The sequence below is a fragment of the Gallus gallus genome, chromosome Z (genome assembly GCF_016699485.2).
Source record: "Gallus gallus isolate bGalGal1 chromosome Z, bGalGal1.mat.broiler.GRCg7b, whole genome shotgun sequence".
In the NCBI taxonomy this organism is placed as follows: Eukaryota; Metazoa; Chordata; class Aves; order Galliformes; family Phasianidae; genus Gallus; species Gallus gallus.
In genome coordinates, this window is record NC_052572.1 from 29,398,735 (window position 1) to 29,424,917 (window position 26,183).

At 33.8% G+C, this 26,183-nt stretch overlaps 1 protein-coding gene across 50 annotated transcripts in view; it reads right to left on the reverse strand.

The window, feature by feature from the left end:
- Positions 1 to 26,183, reverse strand: part of PTPRD (protein tyrosine phosphatase, receptor type D) — a 362,219-nt gene that overhangs the window by 199,407 nt on the left and 136,629 nt on the right. For 26 of the 50 annotated variants that reach the window (XM_040655785.2, XM_040655786.2, XM_040655771.2 and 23 more), the window contains exons 3-4: positions 15,969 to 16,114; positions 10,788 to 10,929 (exon numbers count right to left, since the gene is read on the reverse strand). In XM_040655785.2, coding sequence (XP_040511719.1) covers positions 10,788 to 10,929; positions 15,969 to 16,114 — 288 coding nt within the window. Of the gene's footprint in view, positions 1 to 10,787; positions 10,930 to 15,965; positions 16,115 to 26,183 lie in introns of all 50 variants that reach the window. The other 24 variants (XM_040655763.2, XM_040655753.2, XM_040655748.2 and 21 more) reach the window with 1 other exon arrangement.

The window sequence follows — 26,183 nt, forward strand, 5'->3', positions numbered from 1 at the left end:
TAAAACAGCAATAACAACAGTAAAAATGTTTTCATTTATGACTCATGATTGAGAACAATATGCAAACCTGTTTAACATTCTATAGGAAAGGTAGTATACAGAGCAGATGGTTTGAATTATTATGCAAGGAAAGCAAAACATTTAAAGCTTAATATTTTAATACTGCAGAAATTTAAAAACAAACAAACAAAACAACAACAACAACAACAACAAAACCTTTTTGGATTTCGGTGACCTGGCAAAATTTGAAAAGTCACACGATCTGTTTGACTTTAAAAATCCAAGATAAATAACGTATTGCTGTTACTTTAGATAGAGTAAGTATTACTAAGTTTATTTATAGCCTATTTTTGTTTGTAATGAATTTTAGGGTCTCAATGAAATGATGATGCTGGATGGTTCTTCTGGAGCTTTTACACCAGAATAATTCTTCATTCTTAGGCCCTGAACAACAAAACTTCAAGCCCATTTTTCGTCTGTGGAATTTCTCACCGTCATTTCTCAGAAATCAAATGTGAGGTTGATAGCCAAGTTGCATGGCTAAAACAGCAAACACATCTACCCAGTCTCTGATGAATATTAAAAGAAAAAAATATAAGTAAATGTTTGAATATGTCTCAGTAAATACACAGAAAATTCCACTGTATCTTACTATCTCTCACTTTAGTGTAAATTAAGGAAGAGTTGGTTTGTTAACATTGATTGACTTTATAAAATGATCTCTCAAGAGTTATCAGCCAACAGTTAGGTTAAAAACACCGATTTTTTTAACTCTGAATAGTTGTTTCTGTACAGTCTTGCTGCAACCAAACTAAGTTCAGAACACTTAAAAATTAGGTCACCCTTTAGGAATATCTGCTTACAAAGTCACTTGAGTTTATGCAACTTATTCAACAACAACAACAAAAGCTTGAGAATCTCACATCAAGTCCTTTGTTTCAACATTTAAGCAAAACAAACATACAAACTAACAACCACGACAACAAAAACATTAAGAACAAAAAAGCAAAGAGAACTTCAAAGCATCAGAGCAAGCTATAGAAAGTATTCAGCAGGTATCAAAGAAACTATAAATAAAATTATTTTTATGTTTTCAGGTATGAAAAATACAAATGGTAACCCTTTAGACATTCTTTTGCCTCTATTGGTGATTTTCATGTTTTGCAGCTAACGACCACATTCATAATTTGACTAATCTGAAGTCCAGCTAAGGCAGTTGTTTCCTCACTGTTTTCAGCATACTCTCTTTTCAGTTATCTATGCTATATGAAACAAATCAAAACAACAAATGATTGCTTTGAGGCTTACTAACAGCTTTTCTGCACTTGGCTTCATCTTTTCACCATAAATCAAGTTCCAAGTGACAGTAGCTTTTGGAAAAAAAAAAAAAATCTCTGGCAACTTTTCAGCCTCTCAATTCGCTTTTCCTGAAAGTCATTTTGCTGCAGGTATAATGGAGAGGATTCCCCAGATAGTCTTTTATCTAGACAGCCAAAAAACAAGTAAGTCTGTATGTTAGCATTAAGATAGAGGTTGTCTATACAGATGTGCTCATCTTAGGAGCTGGGCTAACAGTACTATTTAAGACAAAATTATATCTTTTATTAAAATAAATTACAGGCCCAGTGAAAACCCAGGCTTGTACAGGCAAAGGCAACAGCTGAAAAAACAGAAAAGGTGGGAGCCAAGATGAGCTTTTGAGCTTAGTACCAAGATAGAAGCATTTAATTCAGCTTGATTATCTAAAAAAATCTACTTGCTAAGTGCCATGCGTATCAATAATCATTAAAATAATTTTATTTACAAGGAAATCCACAGTAAAAATTAACTAATGTTGGAGAGGAGGGGAGGGGAGGGGAGGGGAGGGGAGGGGAGGGGAGGGGAGGGAAGGGAAGGGAAGGGAAGGGAAGGGAAGGGAAGGGAAGGGAAGGGAAGGGAAGGGAAGGGAAGGGAAGGGAAGGGAAGGGAAGGGAAGGGAAGGGAAGGGAAGGGAAGGGAAGGGAAGGGAAGGGAAGGGAAGGGAAGGGAAGGGAAGGGAAGGGAAGGGAAGGGAAGGGAAGGGAAGGGAAGGGAAGGGAAGGGAAGGGAAGGGAAGGGAAGGGAAGGGAAGGCTGTACTGGTCCAGGACAAATTCTTTTTGAAAAGCAGAAAATCTAAATGATGTTATTTTCTTTTCAGATTAATAAAATAAAATAAAATAAAATAAAATAAAATAAAATAACAGGTTGCATTGCTTGAAAATGAATGGATTTGTGAAGCCAACATGTTTGAAATTCTCCTGAGGTGTTTTTTTTTGATCTTTTTAAATTACAGGTTAAAGTAATTCACATAGGTGCTTTTAAGTCAATATATCCTAAATTATGTCCACAGTATGAAAGACTGTAGTGTCAAAGCAAGGCTCAGATAAGTTGATGGTGCTAATGAAATACCTCTCTCTAATTAGTCCTACTTGACTGTATATGACTGAAAAGTTTATTAAAATATTTCCACTTGGAAAACTACCTCGTGGTGAATTTCTGAACTAGTGCATGGTAACTCTGTTAATGCACCTTTGCTACCATGATAAATGGAACAGTCAGCTGCATGTCAGCTGCATGTCAGCTGCATGTCAGCTGCCAAACTTCAGTCTACAGCAAGCACTGAAATACCTGAAGTGACATGTATCGTAACAGGATTTTATACCATGTGTAAGTCTTAGAGTTTACAAAAAAAGTCTCTCCATCTCCATGGAATCACTAAAATCACAGTTCTTTCATTTTTTTTACCATACTGATACAAAGAAATCTCCTTTGTCTTCTCGCAACAATTAAAAGTCTTCATTTCATAACTGCTTTATTACTTGTCCTAATAAATAAAATATGTTTGCTTTTGCTAGTTTCACTGATTTTCAGTTTTCTTGTAATGTTTATATGTTTGTCCAAAATTTTAAATATTTTTCGCATGTATTTTGATTTTTAATTTTTCCTTCCAAAGATAAGTCACTGAAAACATAACAATCCCAGTAATAAATATTTTATAAACTACTGCAAGGCTAAGCAAGCTGAAGTGTAACACAAACCTTCCTGAATTTCTAAATTACATTTCTGATATACATGAGAAAGCATCCTTAGAAGGTTTTTCCTGTATTTGAAGACTGGCCCTTACCGCATTAAAATGGATTTAATTTTGCTGTCACTTCAGTGTACTGGTGTCAAATTTGTCTTACATTTAAGCAATCACTTCTGCCATCCTAATGTTGCCCTTGGTAAAACATGAGTAAGACAGGAATCACTAACCTGGAAAGACGAACACAGACCTACTATGTGGATATCTTTTTCTATTAATTGCCTTGGTTTTATTATGCTATATTAAGCATTTTGTTTGAATATTTATCATGATAACAATTAAATTGAAACTTACCAAACTGCTAACAGCGTTGGTATCCTTATAGCTATACTGATACTGTCAGGGACTGATAGGCTAATCAGTGTATCATCCCCTCAAACAGATAATGTCTAGCATGTTCCTGGTTTGTTATTATTATTCTTTTCTTTTTTATTATTAATATTTAATACACAGCATTAAAAAAAATGAAATTCTGCTGTTAAATTTACTGTCATAGAGTGCAGCAGTAACAATTATATTTTCTGTTAATATCATAAGGACGTGTCAAAATAAGAGGACGTACAAACAGATTGATGCTTAAACACAATGTGGAACTTAGGGCACAGATTACATCTACAGCAGGAAATATGGCACTTAGTGTTCAATTAATGGCATTGACTTAGATCAAGATAGTGGTTTCAGGCTACTGAACAATGAAAAACCACAGTATCTTCAACACTGATACTGAACCAAAAGGGCTCTACACCAGGCCAAGGAACTTAAATGTATGCATAGCAAATAGCCTCAAGAAAAGTGAGTGCATCCTAAGAATTTTTGGTGTAAAAAACCTCTATTTTGTAGATAGAATAACTTCAGAAGCCAGGTGTGAATGGCAGCTTCATTTACATTGAATTAGCTTACAGACAGAAACTGAAAAAAAAGATTTTTTCATGTATTCACAGATACACATAACGCTGCAAAATATCCAAATTATAGAATAGAAGACAAAAAAACACTCAACTGTATCCTCGACAGATAGCAGTCATGCACATAGTTAATCCTCTCCCTTTTCTCGCAAAGTTCACAATATCATGTCTATGCACTGGTTATGTATTGATCAGTATTCAAGGAAAAAGATCAAAATGGTAAGACACTGTGTGTAGCAGCTCATGGTTCTTCAGAGACATCTTTCTTTTTAATTGGATTCTATGGCTACATGTCCTACTACTAGTTCAGCAAGGATAAACTAGCAGAGGAATTATTCCTCCTTCTCCTGTTAATTCCATCTTTTTTGTTATCAGTGTCACTTGTTCCTTACAGATTTCTGATCACTTTCTAGGTGTACATGACTGTCTAGGAAAACTGAATGAATCATTGTACGTATCAATGAGAGGTAAAAACAAAGATGTTATAAAAATGATTTGATCAAGATGGCTTAGTTTGAATTTTCCAAATGGCTGACATATTTTGTTTTTATCAAAAATGCCTATAGCACAATATTAAATCATTATATACTAGAGCAGAAATAATGAGATGTGGGTCATGCTAAAATTAGTCATAAGCTGTTGTCTGAAAGTATTTAACAGGTGTACATTCTTAGCCAAACTATCTGGTGAAGAATTCTTTTAAGCTAAATTGAACTGCTCTCCTTTGTCTGGTATAATTTTAATTCCCCTTCTTAAATCACAACAACTGTCAGACATCTTATCTACGAAAGAGCACCATTCTCTCCCCATCTCCTCCCCCCCCTTTTTTTTTTTTTTCATACATGCTTATAATAAAATATAGTACAGCCAGATGGAAAATGTCAACACATTGTTTCTCTCTTAGGACCATCCATATTGCCCTAAAACGTCAGGTATTAATAATTTTCTATCGCTGTTAATATTTCCAAAAAAAAAAAATTGATCCTGTGAAGATATACAAATACGTAAGAGTGAACTGGTTAATTCAGTGAAGAACAGTAGAAAGGAAAAAATAAAACTTTACAAAGGCATGCCTGTAGCTTTTATTATTAATTAGTAACATGAAAAGTTCCTTTATGTCTGTTTATTATACAATTAGAACTGTACAAACCAGTCAAGTAAAAAAAAAATATAGATCAATAAAGAATTAAAAGAAATTTAATGATAAAATGAGACTATTTAAAATAATAATGAATAGAAGACAAGTGTTTTAATTTTCCCTAAGTACATTCCCATTCTCAAAGAAAATATTTCAAAATAGTTTATTGTGTTACATCTAAATATTCCTAGTACTTTACTACTTCATAAGCCATTTCACAAAATCTGAACACCATTCTACACTGGCTTGTAAGTTTCTACTTGAGTTTAAATTGAACTGGCTACTTTTCTTTTCTTTTCTTTTCTTTTCTTTTCTTTTCTTTTCTTTTCTTTTCTTTTCTTTCTTTTCTTTTCTTTTCTTTTCTTTTCTTTTCTTTTCTTTTCTTTTCTTTTCTTTTCTTTTCTTTTCTTTTCTTTTCTTTTCTTTTCTTTTCTTTTCTTTTCTTTTCTTTTCTTTTCTTTTCTTTTCTTTTCTTTTCTTTTCTTTTCTTTTCTTTTCTTTTCTTTTTCTTTTTTTTCTCTTTGTTTTTTTTTTCAGCCTATCACAAAATCCTCTTGTGTGATTGTCAAGCAACTGTGTTTTGTTCCTTAATCTTCCTTACACAGCTCCCCAGGAGAGACTTTATAACATAAATTGCAAAGTACTATTTTCACAGCAGGAATAACAACATTCCTCTTCAAAAAAAGAGGCATAATAAAAACAGGACTGTAATTAACATGCTAATTTTGGTCACATTGTGCTGCACATAGTATGTATCATGATCACAGAAAGTTGAGGAAGTTTGCGGAAAGATTGTTTGACTTGTTTGACTCTTCAGATTTCTCATGCAATATATGTTTGAGATAAACAACTTCATAGTGTATGAAGTTGTCACAGAGGTATTTTCTTGTTTACCTTTTTTCAGTTCATTCCACTTTCAATGGTTTGTCCTACCAGAAGCCCCGCAGCAACAGTTATTATGACTATATAGAAAGCAGTCAAGTGAGGTAAACATTGGTGTACACAGTTTATACAGCTCCAGCTGGAACACAGTTAATTTTTCATACCATGTAGCTAATACTTGGTATATGTAAACTCATTCCTCCCATTTGTCTAGAAATGAGAGCCATCCCATAGCACATTTTCCGACATTACAGCCGTGCCACTCCATTTGCCTAATTTCTATGCCCTAAAAGATAAACATCCCAGATCACAAATTACTTCAGAATCATTCCTTTTTATTTCAGCACTACTGGGTACAGGGGAAATACAGAAATTAGCTTCTATTATGATGGAATCTACTGTTGACAAAAGAAAAAAAAAATGTACCATGTACCAAAAATGTAATTATGGTCTTTTTGTTTTGTTTTGTTTTTGTTTTTGTTTTTGTTTTTTGTTTAAATAGTATGGAAATGTGCACTTCTTAGTCTCACTTATCATCTGAACATCAAGCTTGTGTCTATCAATGGGCAGAGAAACATTTAACATTCAGTAAACATTTCATTTTTAATTTATGCAGCAATGACTTCTGTTCATTGAATCAACCGCTTTCAAATAAGAAAAAAAAGAAAAAGAAAAAGAAAGAGAAAAAGAAAAAGAAAAAGAAAAAGAAAAAGAAAAAGAAAAAGAAAAAGAAAAAGAAAAAGAAAAAGAAAAAGAAAAAGAAAAAGAAAGAGAAAAAGAAAAAGAAAAAGAAAAAGAGAAAGAAAAAGAAAAAGAAAAAAAGAAATATCTGTTCTAGGCACTTCCTCTTCCTTATACAGTGCTCGTGCTACAAAGATTTTTAATGTTCACAATTTTATAATGAACCATATAATCAACAATAATAGAGAGAATAATGGGTAGAGAAAGCAAACTGCCTTTTTGCTCAAGTAATCTGTAGTCACCCTTGTTAAAGAGTAATAGGTAAAACAATACACACAATGGTGATAGCAAATACCTACACATTAGATATACTTTGTACTAGCAGGTCTTCAGTCTGTATTGTTACATTATTAGTAGGGCATCAAGTGGTGGGTAATTGCACTGTGGAGATATTTATTTATTTGTCTTATTTTTTTCTTCTACCTCTGTGTTAGTAAATAGTTTTTATCTTAACACAAGATTTCTATTTTGTTAAGTTTTCTCCCTCATCCCAAGGGTGTGTGGCTGTGTGGTGATTAGCTGCATGCTGGGTTGAATTGTGACAGAAGTCAGTAAGAAAAATGAAAACAAATTATTTAAAATTAATAGTGTGTAAGTGTTGCTGCTTTCTCTATTATGGAAGAAATAAGCATCCCCTTTCCTTCTTCGTGAACAATATACATTCTTTCATGTAACACCTGCCAGAACAACTTATCTGTAGTCATTAAAAATATCTATTATCCATCATTTACAAGTTGAAAACAACACAACAGAACAGTTTTTAGGTTGATTTAACAATAAGTGAATAAACAATAAAAGTAAAGCTATTACATCTGCAATTGCCTGCAGTGCTTGGAAAGTTCATATGTTTTATAGTCTTTGATAGCCTACTGAAAACCGATAATTTTGAATGAATGAATCAAAGTGTTGTTTCACTCAAATGGTTCTCAGTATAACTTTTCAAAATGAAGATCTCCAAAAGAAGTAGAATAGACTCCTCTTGTCTGTAAAGAGCCTTCCAAGATTTTCTTGCGAAAAAAAAATCTTTTTTCTTGTCAAATTGAGCATTTTCATGTAGCTTTATGTACAGAAAATCAAAAGCAGTTCACTCTTGGTTCAGATAGATAGTATATTCAGCATGTAAAGTAAATGTTTAACTTGTGTTGGAATGTGCCCTGATTTACTCTGATAAGAGAAGAAGGCCCTATCATCATTTCTCTCTGCTAAGGCCTTAGAATAGTATAACTTTTCCTGTATTTTTTATGCATTTTAAAGCTTCAACACCCAAAAGCTAAAGTATTTATATTCATAGTTCCTAGAGAGCCAAGTACGATAGCTTGCTCAAAGGACAAGAACGAAATAAAAGTGTGTAAAAGCTTTAGTGAAGAAAACAGTTGATTCAGCTGCAGATAGAAGAACCGTCAAGTTTAGCTTAAAAAGATGCATATGTTGGCAAAAACATTTATGTGCTATGATGTACAAGTGATTTGTAACAGTTAAAATGGATTAAGATAACAAACAAATATATGTTTATATTTCAACTCCTGTAAATGTCTTGATTTCACCAGACCTCTTCATTAGGATAGCAATATTTGTGGGTTGAACTATGGGTTAACTCTAACTTCCTCCTCAAGATCCCTGTTTGTACAAGATTCAGTACAATTGCTGAGTTGGGCCTGTAATAACACCATTACTGAAAGATTTAAAGAACATCTGGATATTGCTTGCATATTTTTTTCAGCCAAGAGTCACGCACTCACTGGGGATGAGTTAAGACTAAGTGGACTACAGATGAAAGACACTCCAATCTGTTTTGTATCGGATTATATTTGTTAAATCTTTTTCACATCTGTAGTATACGTTTATTCCTAAAGGAGCTATGTGAGGCAGATACTCTTTCCTACAATGACAAAATCAAATGGACTGTTTTATACAAGGCTGCTATTGAAGACTGTATAAAATGAAGATTTGGGTAAGACTGCAACATAGAAGCTTATAATAGATTTACTTATCTTCCAGTCAAACACACTTGGCACTGAACTATTGTTTGTCACAGAAAAAACAAAAACAAAAATAAAAAACAAAGAAGAAACATAGCAAGGTACTGAATTTCAACATCTCAAAATTTTAGTCCTGATTAAACTTCCTTACAATGCCTTGTTGCTCTATCATGGTCCTTGCTTTCTCAGATGTTACCCCTTTATCTAAACCTACAGACAATATCTTCAAGAGCTCTCACATGTTCTCAGCTTTGCCTTAAATACGTAAATCTATTCCTGAGGCAAAAACATATTCCATCAGTTGGAAAAGCTGCAAGTATTATGGCTGAAAACTACACACTTTTTTTTTTTTTTTTCAGATTTAATACATTTTAATTAGACAAACAGTTTTTAATTAATTTAAATTTAAAGTGACTTAAATTTTTAACCTAAGAACTAACGACATTCATATTTTGCTTATTTGACATTTGCATAGGCATAGCATTATGAAATTTCTTACGCAGAATCTGATGTTTACATACTGAGTAGTGCTGAACTATTTGAGTAGAAAAGGTAGCAAAACCTAACAATTAAATAATCAACAAAAATAGAAAAGAAACAGATCTCTAGAGACCATGGACTTGTAAATATGAAAGATTCTATAGGCCAGGAATGAACCTGAGTTTTCCCACAGATTTTTTTGCTTTTTGTTTTTAATTTCCTCCTTCCTTTTCACATGTCCCTTTAATTTTTAATATAGTATGACAAAGTGGTTGTATTTCATGGAAGCTATGCGTAAAAATATTTTCATCACACAAAACAATGAAGGGAAAAACTTATCTTAGGAAGTTAGGACAAATCCATGATGCAGTTAAAATATGAACTTAATTATTAGTCTTACCATTTTCATTCATTGGACTGAGAAGAATTTTTAAAAGATAACGGAAGGAATGATTCTGGCATTAGAGATAAGAAATTTAAACATTAAATAGGTCTGCTTACATCAGACTACCTCTAAGATGTTCTATCTATATATATAATGCTTTTATATATATTTATATTTATATGTATATATATATAAAAGCATTTAATTTTCTTTTTTCTTCTAAATTCTGTCAAGTAGGCTGATCATCATTAGTTCATACTGAATCATAGAATCATTTAAGTGGGAAGTGACCACTAAAGGCCATTTGATCCAATCCCCCTACAATGAACAGGGACTATATAATATAAATAGCATAAACAATAATATAAATAATATAAACAAGCCCTTAGCAATTAATTATACAAATCAAATAATGTAATGAGATATCACAACTGTATACAGTAATTTTCAGCTGAAAAGCTGAAGAATGTCATATTTCATGAAATGTCTCAAATCCAATTTCCATTTATCTCCAGCAGACAGAATGAAACATTCAAGTCATTTCACTACTTGCACTTACTACTATGGTTACTATCTAGACAATGGACTTGGCAGTACATTTATATCCTTATCCCTGAGGGATAGTTAAAAAAAATGTTTTTCCTCTACTATCTTCAAAAACTTCTTACTGAAGTAGAAACACAATACAGGTGACATATATATATTTGAAACTGAAAAAGCCCTTCCATTTTTCATGTGCTCTGTCTCGGGGGGGAAAAGGTCCTATAGAAGCTTAACGTCTTCTAAAATCTGCTTATGTAATTTTTCAAGGTCACTCTTAATTGGGCCAATTTCTGTATAAATGCTGATTGCACAAAGCTAAGCTACCCAGAGCAGCAGTAAAATGTAAATCAGATGCACTCATAAAGCATTGTTTTTCTTCATTAAATAACATAAGTAACTTGTTATGCACAAAGTTCTCTTGTCTTATTTCTCTTCCTACTCTGTCATACCCCCATTACTGCTCTATGGTCAAAAGTTATATGTAAGGTATATTTAACAGTATCAAGACTGCAACAACACTCATTTGAAAATATTTGTAATTAACTATCTTGGAGTGAAGCCTCCCTTTTAAAATGATCTACCACTTTTAGCTCTAAGAATTAAATTGATTACACTTAGAAAGAACTTACCACGTAAAACAGTGAGTCTTGTGGACACACTTATTTCACCAACACTATTGGAAGCCACGCACTCATAAATAGCTTCATCTCGTGGTGTGCGCAGTGGTTGTATTCTAAGAACGGATCCAGACCCATCATCAAACTCTATTACCTATAAAAGGGAACAACAGCTGTCACAGATGTTGTTACAAATGCCTATCCCTCCATTAATCTGTACATGAGCAGTGACCTGTCAGTATTTTTGACGTCAGAAACAGGTTCCTTTGTTATATACCCATACCATGACAAATTCAACACTGGTAGGAATATAGACAACGCTGTGTGTAACATACAGCACTGAACACGCAATAGCCACTCCAAGGCAGTTTCAAGAAATGACAAGAGAAACATACCAATAATCAAACAAACACCAACAATAAAAATGACAGCAAACCACCAACAACAAAACATCTAACAAGGTCTGTAAGAATGCATTCTGTAACTTAATGCTCTCTTATCCTGAAGTCCATCAGCACTCTCCCTCCATTCTCTTAGCTTTACCATCCTATGTCAGTTACTTTAGTTGAAATTGCTGCAGGCTATACTTGCACCCCACTCATAGGCTGCACTTTACCGTTTGAGCTCCCAGGTGAAGAAGGCTTGACAATTTTGGAACAAGATAGGACTAGTCAGTTTAGCTATGCATTTAGCCCACAGATTGGAAGTAAATTTATCAAAAAAAAAAACGCAACAGAAATCATGTACCAGTTGAAGGACTAAGTAATAGGAGTAAATAAACAACTTATAGGTTTAGTTTTTCGAAGTGTAATATTTATTGAAGAAATAGCCATTTTCATATGAGAAAAAATGAAATATTCATTTTTATTCTAATTAATTCCTTCAAATTGATTTGATTTCTATTGCTTTTATCTCCTTGTCCTGCAGACAAAACTATGCCAGATACTGGAGAGTAATGCAGAATTGCAAACACTGGAAAGGTCTTCCCTATAATGAAATAACAATAGTAATCTATATAATCTAAGCTGATTTTAAATTTCTTTGTCAACAAAATATGTTAGTACTACCATCAGGACAGTAGTACTTATAAATACAGGTTAATCACATTTCTTTTTTTACAAAGTAATACATATTTCACTGTACTCTATATATACATCCACAAAACAATTTACATATATGCTTTTTTGCACATATGCTTGTGTCTGCATGCCTGATTTACACACAGATATTCTATTTCTATTAGATCTCCACTTTTGCTGAGAGTAAGAGAAAAAAAGGACGGATTTGTGAAATGTTATTATGCACATTGCTCAAGTAATACCTCCTATTTGTTTCCATAGAAACGACAACATATACAAAGAGCACAATAATTCTCAGTTGCAAAGCATTATTTTTCAACATAGCCACTACCAGTAGCTATGCACTATAAACAACATTGAACCGGAGCCTGCATGACATGCTCATAAAAATTTGCACCAATGGAGTTGCCTTAGTTGCCTTACTGCTGCTGTCACCACTGCTGAAAAGCACCATCTACTGCCTAACTGTGCTCATATCCATTGTTCAATCTCCATAAAAATTCAGCAAACATCAAAAAATGTCAAGGGGTGCTTTTTTTTTTTTTTTTTTTTTTTTTTTGGTGGAATTCAATTTCACACCATTGCTTCATACACACTTCCATGTCAGACATCATTTTGTAAGACTGCCCCTCTGCTGCCATTTGTTGCACGGCAACAACATGTAATGCAATATTGGTGGGAAGGTTCAGTCTCTGCTGCCATAACACCAACTTCTTCCTCTGATGTCATGGGCCAACATAATAAAATAGGAGGCATTACTTTTGGAGCAACCCTTGTAGCTTATTACAATTAGCCTTTTTTTAATTCACTGTAAGCATTTATCGGTTTCTTTTCTGGAGTTGCAGAAGTCTAAATGGAAATAAGATAGTAACCTCTTTTTATGAGATAATTTTTTTTCACTGTCCACTGGCCAAATCACTTTTCCCTTTTCTTTGAGTTAAGCCAGTGACCTAAAGAAACCTAGACAATGAAAAACTTCAATATGATCTTAATGGAAACTAAAGAGTAAATAGAGTTCTTGATAAATATTGACATTTCTGAGAGAAACAAATAAAACATTGTCCTAAAAACATGAAGTCATATTATTTGCACACAAAAATTAAAGCACAGGATCCAAAGAGACAGTCTTTAATTCTAAAAGAATAACTATTATTCTTTAAATCTGAATGCTGAATACTCTTAGATGATTGAAAAGTAAAACAATTACATCAGTTTGTGTTTGGCAAATACTGCAGTTTAAATTTCACGTCAAATATGCACAGTATAATGGACGTAATTTCCCCGTGATAAGTTACCCTGTTGTTCATACCAAAAATAGTTAATTACATCCTACTCTCCCATTTTTTGAAGGATGTATTTTCTTAAAGAAGTTAAAAAAAAAAAAAACATAAAATCAGCCTTACACCTTCTATAGAATAGTGCAATATTTTTTTCATTTTGAATTTCTCTGAGTAAGACTTACAAGTAACTCAAAGTTTATTTTTCTAATTTGTATTATTTGAATTGATCAGAAGCATGAGGAGGAGAAACAATCCTCCCTTATCATGTTTACTCCGTATATATTTGCAATATCAATTAAATATGAAAGATTAATAACAGAGTCTTGCAAAGTGTTGTTTTGGCCTTTTATTTTGGAAAAAAATGTACAGATGTTGCTCTTGCTAACTGAGCAATATCCAGTTTTAAAAATTATCCTGTGCACAAGAACATTACCCATTCTAAGATAATAATTTCCTAATAAAAACCTGGACAGCATTAAGAGGGAGGGACTAAACTGTTTATTCTTTTGCTAGATAAGGCAATTACTTTCTACATCAAGTTCCTGCAAAAAAGTTCAGATTAGATATGAGAAAAAATATATAACGTCACGGTATACAAAAACCTGTAAAAGCCTATCTAAGTTTGTTTAAATAATAATTAATTATAATTATATTATATTATAATAAAATGAAATCCTATAATCCTTGAGAAAGAAGACACATTATCTTATCCTTTAAAGTCCCTTCCACCTGTATATACTAGGACTCTATAAAGATCAGTGGGCAAGTTTCAGTTTTTTTAATGCTCTCTTACTAAACAATCAAACTAAGAGAAATAAACAAAATATTAATCTGAAAAACAACAACAACAACAAACAAACAATGACCAACAACCACACAAATACACAAATTAAACAGCCCAACTAATTATTTTCTATTAGTGTATCTGGCCATCTCTAAAGTTTCTTTTTTCCCTAACATTTCTTATTTGTTTTCTGAATCTATTTTCTGCTGCTGCTCTTTTTTACTTAGATTCTACAATGTGGCTAGATGTCTTCATTTTGGACAGGAAAGAAAAATGCTTAAAACACTGAAGTGATGTGCACTCGGTCACTTTATAAAAATGCTGTTCAAGGGTTACATATATGTATATGTATATGTATATGTATATGTGTATGTGTATGTGTATGTGTATGTGTATGTGTATGTGTATATGTATATGTATATGTGTATATGTATATGTATATGTATATGTATATGTATATGTATATGTAACAATTATAAAATACTTGAGCTATTTCATTCCACCTTATTTGACTATGTAAATTGTTCAACATTTTAGTAAAGGAAATGTTAAAATATTTTAATGAAAATACATTTAATACTTAATGAAATTGTTACAACTCTTTCCAATTCCATTCAGTTTCCGATGATGGAAATAAAATCATACTTTTACCTACATTCCCTAAAAATAACTACTACACAGAAAATAATACATGAAACAAGTAAAACACTGCAAATTGCAAAATAAAACTCAACCAACACAATAAACATGAACATACTTAACCTTCCAGTGTTTAGAAGAAATTTCTAGTGAAAATGATGTAAACAGAATGGGACAAATTGTGTAGAATTTACGATAAAATTTCTATGATGTTAATCCCTCTACCCAATTACAGTTTTGTGTATGCTCTGCAAGCAGTAAATAGTTCCTGGTACTAAGAAGACACTTTTAATTTGGGCTTTCGTTTTTTACATTGTAGTAAATATAAGAGGAAATAAAAATATTGATTGATAAAGAAACTGATAGATTTTTAATACGGCAAGAACTTCAAATGTCTTTAAATATATTTTGAACAACAAAAAAGAATTTTAAAAATCAGTCTATCCAAGAAATACAATTCTTTTCTGCTGGCATAAGTCTAACCAGTCTAATTTTCCTCAAAACTACTTAAAATGAATACAGAAGACTACAATGTTCATTCAATTTTTTTATCTATTTCTTATATCATTCACTCAAAAAATATGTGTCACAGCAGTTTTATAAACCACTTAGGCATTCTGGATGCAAAAGTAGATGATTTTTAACAGTGAAAATAGTGAAGAGGCACAGGGGAAATTGTATACTATCAGCCCCATTTACATGTCTGTTATACATGACTTCTCCCATTTTCTAAACTTTTTCTTCATGTTAAAGGTCAATCAATACTTTATATTAATTGTTCCTGACACTAAAAGAGGGAATGTTAATTGTTGTTTTGTTTCCCCAAAGAAAATTCATCTTTTGAAAAGATTATTTTTACTATTTCCTTTAATTGAATGTTGTGGAAAGAGAGGAAACAGCTTTCTCTATAGCCTCTCCCAAGGTTATTGTTAAGAAAAGAATCAAAAGCAAACAAATTTTATATTTCCTCTAAAGCAGCAGGAACTGCAATGTCCCTTTCATCTTTATCTGCAGTGGTGGTAAGCAATTGTGGCAGCAGAAGCTGTACCAGGCTAGGTCTGCTTGGTACACACTATCACAGAAGTAGGTGGCTTGCTCTCTGGGGACAATAATCATGGCATAAATAATTTTCCTCTATCTTCTTTGCAGAAGAGTTAGCCATCTGAACAGAAGTATGCCAAGGCTCACCAGACAAATTATGTTGGTTTATAGAGCAGCAGTGTTTTCCCTTTAACAGTGCTTATGTGTAATTAGTTTGAAAAATGGAACTTTCACAAGTCTGCTCCTGTTAAGTTATCCCCAGTAGTCATAGCTATTTTGTTTAACCTATGAAAATAGAGTACACATATTGGGATTGGAAGTGAGGTTGGAACTTATGTTTTTCAGAGGAACAGAACAATGGACCTAATACCTCAAATCTCTGATTGCTGACTTTCTTTCCTTTCTTGTTCCAGACAATTTTAGGTCTTGGGTCTCCTGTGGCTTGACAGATGAATGAAGCAACACCTCCAGAAACCCCTGTCTGGTCAACAGGTGTTCTTGTAAACTTTGGTGGCGCTAAAACAAACAAACAAACAAACAAACAAACTAAATTAATCTAAGTAGCAACCACGAAAAAGAAGCCATGGCAAGATTTCAAAATGAACAAAATAAAATATTTTGTTTCTTCAGTGACAGTATTCATCTGCAAGAAAAAGCAATAAGAAATAACTAAAAGGTCAGGAAAGTACTTACAGATTTTCCTATTAAATCTGATGCCATCAGAGTAGCAAAATCATACATTATATTTTATCACAGTTATAAATAAAAAATCAATTCATCTTCTGTTGCAAAATGAGCTCATCTATCAACTCAAATTATACCATGATTCATCACTTGATGTTAGGATCACAGGATGTCATGAAAGCTGAATTTCCTCCTTTAAGCCATTAAAATCAGTGACATTTCAGATAAATTCTATGAAAATGTTTTAAGTTTGCAGAGGTAGACGTGAATACCTACTTATTAAAAGCTTAAGAAAAGGGGACTATAATAGAAGTGAGATTTATGCTTGGACACAGTTTCGTATAAAACTCCAGTTCATTCCCCCAGTATTCTACTCGGTCACAAAGGAGTGAAAAAAGAAACAAGTATTGCAGGAACAAGAGAGGAGAGAGAACTGGAGAAATCATTCCAGAAGTAGGAAAGAATATTTTTATCAATTACTCTCTTACCTTCCTTTTCTGTTAGAGCATAATAAATTTATAAGGTTGTTTAAGAAACAACACTTTCAAACTTAGAACAGTGCAGGATAAGATTTCTGAAAAATCATTGTGAAAGTCTGAGAGTCTAAGTGCAGTACAGAGATGTTGAAGAGTTCTTTTATATATTTACTTAATTCTCTTTCATAATTGCGTAGTTTTTAGAGTATACTTAGAGATGCTGCTTCGCAGTATATGGAGGACTGAGGGTCAACAAAATCATAAAAAACAAAACAAAACAAAACAAAAAAACAGATCTGTGCTCTGTGGCCTGTCTTCAGCTGTAAGCTGTTATATGTAGTGGCTCTGCAACAACTACTGCCATTAATTTTTGCTCTCATCTCCAATTTTCACTCCCTTTCTGTTCTCAGTCTCTTTGGTTGTCTTCACCATTCCACCTTAGAACTGATTTTTATGTACCAATATTGTACTTGTTTTTGTCTCTATTTTCTGCATTATGTTTCTTACATCTATCTGCCTATTCTTCTGAGGTGGCCTTCCCACAGGCAATATTTCTTGCCAACATCTTTATTTAAATGACAGAATCTTAGAAGACTACATGTATGAAAGTATGTGTCTAAGTAACACTGATATGAATCCCAAAATCATTTTAAATGACAAGAAAATATAATATAGGCTTTCTTAAAAAACAGACTGAATATATTGTTACATTGCTATGTTAAATATGGGAACATGAAGAATGTCCCAAGTTTATTAAATTAATTGAGTCCATTTTAACCAACCCCTAATGCTCAACCTACCATAAACAAAGATAATTTCAAAATAAAGAAATAAATAAAAATAATAATAATAAAAAAGCAGTAAAAATATTTTGTTCATGAGAATCTATTTTTTTCTTTGACAGAATGTTCAGGCAAAATGGTTATTGCTATATTTTCACCTTTACAGAAAGTTCAAGCCTCCTTAAACCATTTGCTGTGCTAATTTCATCTCACATTCATCAGTAATAAATAAAATATCTGAAGATAAGTGCAACAGCAAGACTGAGCACAGCAAAACTGTGTGCCACTGCTGCTGTGGGGATCTTACAAAAACATCTCTCTGATGAAAAAAATCTCCAAATGCACAACATATGAAGAACACAGTTAGAGCAGTGAAACTGAAAATCCTTTCCTAAGTCACAGACTTTATGCCTGGACCACAGGAAAGACAGAAATGTATTCTGATGAAGAGCATCTGGGTTTCACCAAAACTGCTAGCTTTGAATCCTTTTCTGCACACGCATTAACTCAGCTCTCTGATATGTAAAGAGACATGACTGATTCAGATATGCTGATACTCTGTGGCACAAATTGTGATTGTGTGCCATCATGTGAAAACTGATGCACTGTCATTCTGTTTTATTCTTTTTGACATTTTGTGAATTCGCTGTTGAACTGCAAACCAATGAAAGAAAAACATTGTCTGGGGAAGTTCACCAGAACACAGGAACTATCTATTATAGCTCACAGGAAGATTTTCAGTTCTAGAGAGATAAATGCTTCAGTAATACATTCAGAGACTGGCAAACTCATAAATTCATCATCAATAAAGTAACTTCCTTCCAGACAAGATTTGTTTTGAAAAATTTGCCAATTTTGCTATGCATTATCAGGGTCAAGTACCATTACCAGCTCAACAACCAAGTCATGCATTCATTTCTGCAACATTTTATTTAACCGGGGAGCTCCAGATAGTTAAACAACAAATTAAACAGAAACAATGAAAAGTGATAAACAGCAAGCATGCCTAACTATGTTAAACTAGCTTTGCAAAATAAACAAACAAACAAACAAACAAACAAAACCACATTCTACTATTAGTTTTGTGTCACTATCAATCATCATGATATTTATGGTTGGCATGCTTTTGCTTACATGCAGTATGTTGCATTCATGATAACATTATTTTTTTTTAATGGAGAAATAAAGGAGAATCCTTTTTCTCCTTATCAGTCATTCAGAGACAAATTCTTCACAAGTGCAACTGAGGCAAGTACAACAGAGCTTGTACTAATTTACACCGTATGACAATTTGCATTTCCCATTTCTACTGCACAGAAAATAAACATAACTCCACCTTCAAAACTATGCAAACTGCAATGCTGTATATCTAACAGTACATATGTCAGTATGCCCAAAAGTACACATTTTCTTCAAAACTCTACTGATGTTAGAAATATAACTATTTTTCTGAATCAATCTATGATTCAGAGAAAAAAATGATACAGGACTAAAATTGATCTGCCTACATATTTCTGCAGAGCTAGTGAAGTTGCAGAAATAGGGCTGAACATTTAGCATGCCTTTGGTAGGTATTTGAAGAATAACAGTGTGCTTCCAATCCTAGGTCAATTGTTGCTGGATTGTCTATGAACTAACATCACCTTCCATGAAGCAGGAGAGGAAAAAGACAAACACATTACATGATTATGTAATTCCCTATTTGCAGATATTTTTAAAGACTATTTTTTAACGTTGCATTGTTAAGACTACAGTTATATGTAGAAAAATAATACTGCTTTTATGCTTAATAGGTATTATGAGGACAAACTCATTTATGGTCAAAAGCAGCTGTGACTTTGATGACAGTAGCCAGTTAGCCATGGAGAAAGACAAGCACATGCAACTCACCTTTTCACTATTCAACCTATGCGTTCATCTCAATATGTAAAAACCTACTATCACCATTCTATTCATAGTGTAGAACTATGTGAAATCATGCCCAGGAAGGAAAAAAAGAAAAAGAAAAGACAAAAAAAAAAAAAAAAAAGAAAAAGAAAAAGAAAAACTGTATTTGTTGCCTTCATCTTTATAAAGGTTGTTAATTAAAGTTTGACACAAATTATCTGCACAATTAGTGCTGTCACTTTCTTGACATTGATTCTGACCTAAGCTGCTAGGCACTCTGATAGCAAATGCAATTACACTGTGCACACAGTTATGCTTACTAACATGAAGGTAATTTTGATTGAGAACTGACAACTATTTTCAATGTCCCATAAGAATACTAGCACAGAGACAAACAGATACTCTCTCCAGCACTAATTTATAAACCACAGCAACAATCTATATCGGAATCCTCCAGTACAATTAAGTCTGCTAAAAAATCAGAAGTAGTGGGTTACTATAAATCGTATGACAGCCTTTCAGCATTACTGAAACTCTATGTGGTCGCATTTAAATAAAGCTGAAAATAAAACAGCAGTAGCATAATTAAAATTAAAGTAAAATTCAGTTAAAATCAACTGTTCATATTTATACTCTTACTCAGGCTTTCTGGTGAGCATCATCAAAATTGGAGCAATACTGGCTATTAAAACAAACAACATGCTGTTGTCTTGTTTTAGCCTATTCATCTGTCTGCACCTTCCCAGATATTTGGGTCGATACTGCTGACACTTTGATGCAGAAGTGTACAGCAGAAGACTTCTGTAATTAGGAATTACCACAAAGGCTTTGCAACCCAAGACCTGAGGGTACCCACACACTGCTACTTGCTATCCACTTTTTAATCAGAAGTTTATATGACAACTATTGAACTGTTGCAAATTATGGCCTAGCATATGAGGGAAAATTGCTGGATTACCCTTAATTTGGGATTTAATTTTCATAAGGAGTTTTAAGCCAAATAAATTTGGCTGCTGCTTCACAAGCAATCAAGCTATCTCATCAGACAACACAGGAACTTTTGAAATCGAGGTTGTTTACAGCCACTGAAAAAGAATGCACTATCTTCTTCCATATGGCTTCTCCAGAAAATATGTTACTAATAAGACACAAAAGATAACTGATTTGAACTGGAACTTATTCATACATTTCCTTGAACATAAGACTTCTCTTTATTCTTTTGCACCATTTCACTTTAGCAAGTTTCAGTACAATACTGAAGTAGTAAATGGAATTAACTAAGTCATACTTTTTTAGGCTATGGAATTGTCTAACTATTTTAATTAAAATGTCGTATACTCTGTGTTTTTCACTAAGGACATGTTATATTTTTCCTTTACATTCAAATAAATAGGTATTTTTTCTCCTTTTTTTTTTTTTTTTTTAACTAGAAGTTCAGTCTACTCTCTATAACTGCTGAAAACTGGTCTTGAGTAGAGACATTTTTATGGAGACAAATCCTCTAGTTTAACAGATGAATATGTAGATAAGACTTTGCGTTCTTTAAAAGTTAAGAGAGTCAAAGTGAGAGTCAGCAGCACAGGCATAGAGAGCTCAGCATGTGGGCTTTCAGCAGACAAGATACATAGAGAATGAAGATCCTAACACTGTTTTATTTCTGCACTCTCTGTATGAAAGGTCCAAGTGTACCACAGTGCAACTTGTAATTATTCTTTTTTCATATTCATGAAATATAATTCAAGAAATCTGAATAAAATTTTTCAAGGATTATAGTTTATCATTTTCTTTGTTACACTTCATGACATGAATGCTATGTAAGTAGAAAAACTTCAAGGGAAAAAAAATCATGCAAAGATGCTTCTTTCATATCCTGTATTTACATGTAAATTACCATAAGCTCATGTTTCAGAAGTGTCCTGAAACATTATAGTAACTTTTTGGTTGTAAAGACTTTTTTTTCTTTTCTTTTTTTTTTTTTCTTTTTAAGCAATAAAAGGTGGAAATAATACGATCACAACAGTTCCCAAGGAATCTTTTCATCTGACGCTCAGAAATACAGGCTGATCACAGAATAAACAATATGGTGTAGCAGGTGTCCAGGCAGTTTGGAGTAGTGTGCTCAACCCATCACAAGAAGAATCACTGCCATATGTTATAGATCTCTTATGTGTTACTGGTCTGGTGACATCAAGTTTCAGTGAGATATATCGCTGGCTCTAAGGCATTCCTTGTTAAAAATTCCAAACTCATTCTTCCCGTGCCATACTACACATGAATAAGAATCCTTTGCTGAAAACAAAGGAAATAAATATATATTTAAAAAAAAAACAACAACCAGAAACAAAAACAAAAACAAAAAGGAACTCCAAATATTATTTATATACCCTGCATCCCACTTGACAATATTCACAGTCATTGTGTCCACCTGGCTTACCAGAAATTACTATGGATTCTATGTTAACAGGCCAAATGATGAGGGCTTCTTTCTTGAAAAGCAAAGCATAACTATAATAAACATGAACAATTAGGTAAATGCTACAAGTAATCTCAGCCTGATACTCCATAGATATATTACAGTGGATAAAGAATTGGTTGGAGGGTTGCAGCCAGAGGGTGGTGGTCAATCCCTCTATGTCCAAGTGGAGACCAATGACAAGCAGTAACCCCTAGCATTCTCTCTTGGGACCAGTACTCTTCAACATCTTTATCAATGAGATAGATGATGTGATTGAGTGCACTTGCAGCAAGTCTGCTGATGACACCAAGCAGTGCGGTACAGTTGATACAGCAGAAGGAAGGGATGCCATCCAGGGGGAACTCAATAAGCTCAAATGGAACCTCATGAACCTAATGAGGTTCAACAAAACGAAGTGCAAGATTTTGCACTTGGGTTGAGGTAATCCCAGATATTTATACAAAATGGAAGAAGAACATCTAGAGAATAGACCTGTTAAGAAGGACTTAGGGGTCCTGGCAGCTGAAAAATTGAACAAGAGCAAGTAATGTGGGCTTGCAGACCAGAAGGCCAGTGGTATCCTTGGCTCCATCAGAAGAGGGGTGGCTAGTCAGGCAAGGGAGGTGATTGTCCATCTCAGCTTAGCCCTCATGAAGCCCCAGCTGGAATGCTGCATCCAAATCTGGGCCTCCAAACACAGGAAAGCTGTGGAGCTTTTGGATAGGGTCCAGAGAAGAGCCACAAAAAAGATTCAAGGGCTAGAACACGTCTCCAACGAAGACAGGCTGAAAGAACTGAAAGCCTGGAAAAGTGAAGGCTGTGTGGAGATCTCACAGTGGCCTTCCAGTATTTAAAGGGTGTTTATAAGCTTGAGGGAAATCAACTTTTTACATGGGGACAAGGGGAAGTGGTTTTAAACTAAAGGAAGAGATATTTAGATTAGATGTCAGGGGGAAGTTTTTTACTGAGAGAGTAGTGAGGTGCTCGAACAGGTTGCCCAGCGAGGTTGTGGATGCCCCATTCCTGGAGGTGTTTAAGGCCAGGTTGCATGAGGCCCTGGGCAATCTGATCTTGTACTTCATCTAGCAGCGGGCAACCGTCCTTGAGGTACAAGCATTGGAACTTGATGATCCCTGAGGTCCCTTCCAACCCAAGCCATTCTATGATGCTATGATCAGAAATTATTTCACTTTTCTAACAATTCCTCTGTGAGTTAACATTAAATTTATGCGTAATATTTAACAGGAAAGATTTTTGTATCCATTTGTTTCTTAAAAAGCATTGTCAAAGCATATTCATTTACAACGTTTACTGCTAATTTACTCATTAATCATAATTTGTGACATTTGTTAGACAGATCATTGTTATAACCAATTATTTTGCTTTAATTCTAGCATGCACTTAAAGTACACCTGCAAATTGGATACGTAAGAAAGTTAATTAGCTTTTTATTTCTATAAGGACAAGTGAGAATTTGCATTCATGAAATATGGATCAAGTAATCCCAAATTTACTTGATGCCATGTTTCTAAAATCTCTTGTCTGTCAGTCACAATCTGCTGAGTTTTCCTATTCTTCTTAATAAACATTCTAAAACTGCATGATCCTCACATATTCCACATGAAGAACTGCAAAAACATAATCTTCACATGCCATCATATTTTGAGCAGCTGAATATGTTGGCTCCTCTAAAAGTAATGCCTCCTGTTTTATTATGTTGGTCCATGATATCCTTTTATCAGAATTGGATTTTGGTGGTTTGGCAGTAAAGGTTGAACACTGCAACCAACATTTGATTCATTACATTTGGTTCCCATGCAACAGATGATAGCAGAAGGGCGGTCTGACAAAATGGCGTCTGACGTTGAATTGGGCACAAAGAAAAGTTGTGTAATTGAATTCCACCATGTGAAAGAAATGGCACCTGTTGACATTTCTTGACTCTTGCTGAATGCTTTTGAAGACCAAATGGTGGAGTGAAGTGGTGGCTGATGCATTTTAGCAATGGTGACAGCGACAGTGGGCCACCTCCAATGGTGCAGATTTTTGCAAGTGTATCATGCAGGTTCTTGTTCATCACTGGTGAAAATACATAGCTACTGATGGTGACTACATCAAGAACTATTTGTAGATGAGACTTTGCTCTTTATAATAGTGTTACTGTACTCTTTGTATGTGCTGTATTTCCCATGGAAACAAACAGGAGGCTTTACTTTCAGAGCAATTTATGTATCAGTCGGTGAATTACAATTACCAGGTTTTCATCCTGATAATAGATATGCCAGCTAATTCCAGCTGAAGATCTTGGTCCTTTTGGTTTACAAAGACTACTTGTGATACAAACACAGGTTTTTGAAAATTCTGAGAATCACTTTACAGGCTCCACAGCTTATAAACTCAGCCCTTAAGACAACACTAATAAAAACTTTGCAATTGAATTAAAATGTTTATCTCACAGTCTTATTTCTGCTACTTGTATTCCCCTAGAAACAGTGACACTCAGAAGAGAAAATTATGTCAGGAAGGTCAGGAGTTTGTGGGCTCTCTTTTTTATTTACTGATTATCTCTATTTCCCCAGTCTTCATTTAGCCAGAACATGCCCACTACAGATTTAGCAAGTAGCTCAAAAAAGAGATTATTATTTCCTGATTTCTCAAGGAATATTTAAAGTCAATGCTATCTTTGTGTTTTCAAATTTTCTGCAATGGCGAGCATCAGTATACTAGGGTTTATTCTTGCCTGAAATATTAAATCTGTTGACATAATTGCAAGACTTTATAACTAGAAGAGGTAGGTTATATTTTCCAAAAGGTCTAATGTTAAAATAGCACATTCCTAATTTGTACCTCTAGGCTGTGTAGAACTTGGTACCAGTTCATTTCATTGTGGATTATGCATGCTTTTCTAGAGACAGACATTATCTGAGCCCTAGGGACATGGTAGGAATGCCAACCAGCGTAGACAGCAGCTGACATTTACTTGCCAGCTAACATCATCCACCCCACACCTCATTTCCATTCTCATCTATAGTTTATAAATACTAGGATAAATAAGATGTTCCCAAATACAAAGAGCATATGTGAATAACCTATGAAAAACTGTTCAATGAATACTATGCACTTACATGTTTATTCTTGAAGTAGGACTAAGCTGAACAGTTGATTTATATGTTTATATTTTCTATTAAAAATGTTGTAGGCAATAATATAAGTCAGTTTCATGACAAATTACTGAGATACTTGCTGTAGAACTGAAACTTGGCAGTAACTATTGCCTTGGCAGAGCGCTATCATGCTCAGTGAGAAGGGAAGCCAGGGCTGATGGACCATCCAGGCCAATCTTCTTTGCAAACACATGGGCTCCCACTAGAGCTCTCACCATTCAGCCCTGAGTGTTGTGCAGTTTTCAGTGCCAGTGACAATATGTATGTTATCTTTACTACAAGCTTCTTTTAAGTATCACTACACAAAATTGATTGATTTTACAAATTTGTGTCTGTTCCTTAACTGCCCCAGCATATCTCCATTTGTTCCTATGGAAACACTCTTGTTCATGCTAGTTTATTAAAAGAGAATTAGGCAGCTAGCTTCTAATACTTGCTTAACTGGAGCAATGGAAGATGAAGACATAATATTAAGAATTCATGATACCGTAAAGGCATAGAAGGGCAAGAACTCTCTTCTTTTCTTTGACACGCCTATAGGAAATCCAAACAATAAAAACTAAGAACTCAACACAAGCGTGCATATGTCTTTAAGTTATCTATCAGCATGTGTCCAAATGCTCCATATAAAACAAAATAACAACAAACTTGCATGTATTGCTAAATATTTCTTATATACATTCTATGTGAAATCTGAATGGGGCTTAGTCTACCTGTGTTAAAAGTGGAAATTGCTAGTTAATCCAGTACTAAGCCTTCTTCTAGAAGCAAATAAAAAGCATAAAGCCTCTTGAATCTAAAAGGTTAGTGACGTGCACCACTTCATCCCTCTGGAACATTACATAACCCTGTCATATTCACTAATTTAATGAAAAGAAATTCTGCTTCAAAGCTCTCCACTGCTTCTTTTTCAAATTTTAATGTCTGCAGACTGCATATGAATTATTTGGTAACTGAGTGCTGACACTCCTTTTCAATATGCAAGGTAGAAGCAGTAGATCTTAAAAAGGCAAGGAAGCTAATCTCCTTGCAGAGGAGTTTCTCTCTAATGGAAAAAATGGAATAAGGAATTATGTATCCATAAATACTAGTTTCATTCACCAAGCATATCTGGGTGACCTTTATTGCTGTTTCATT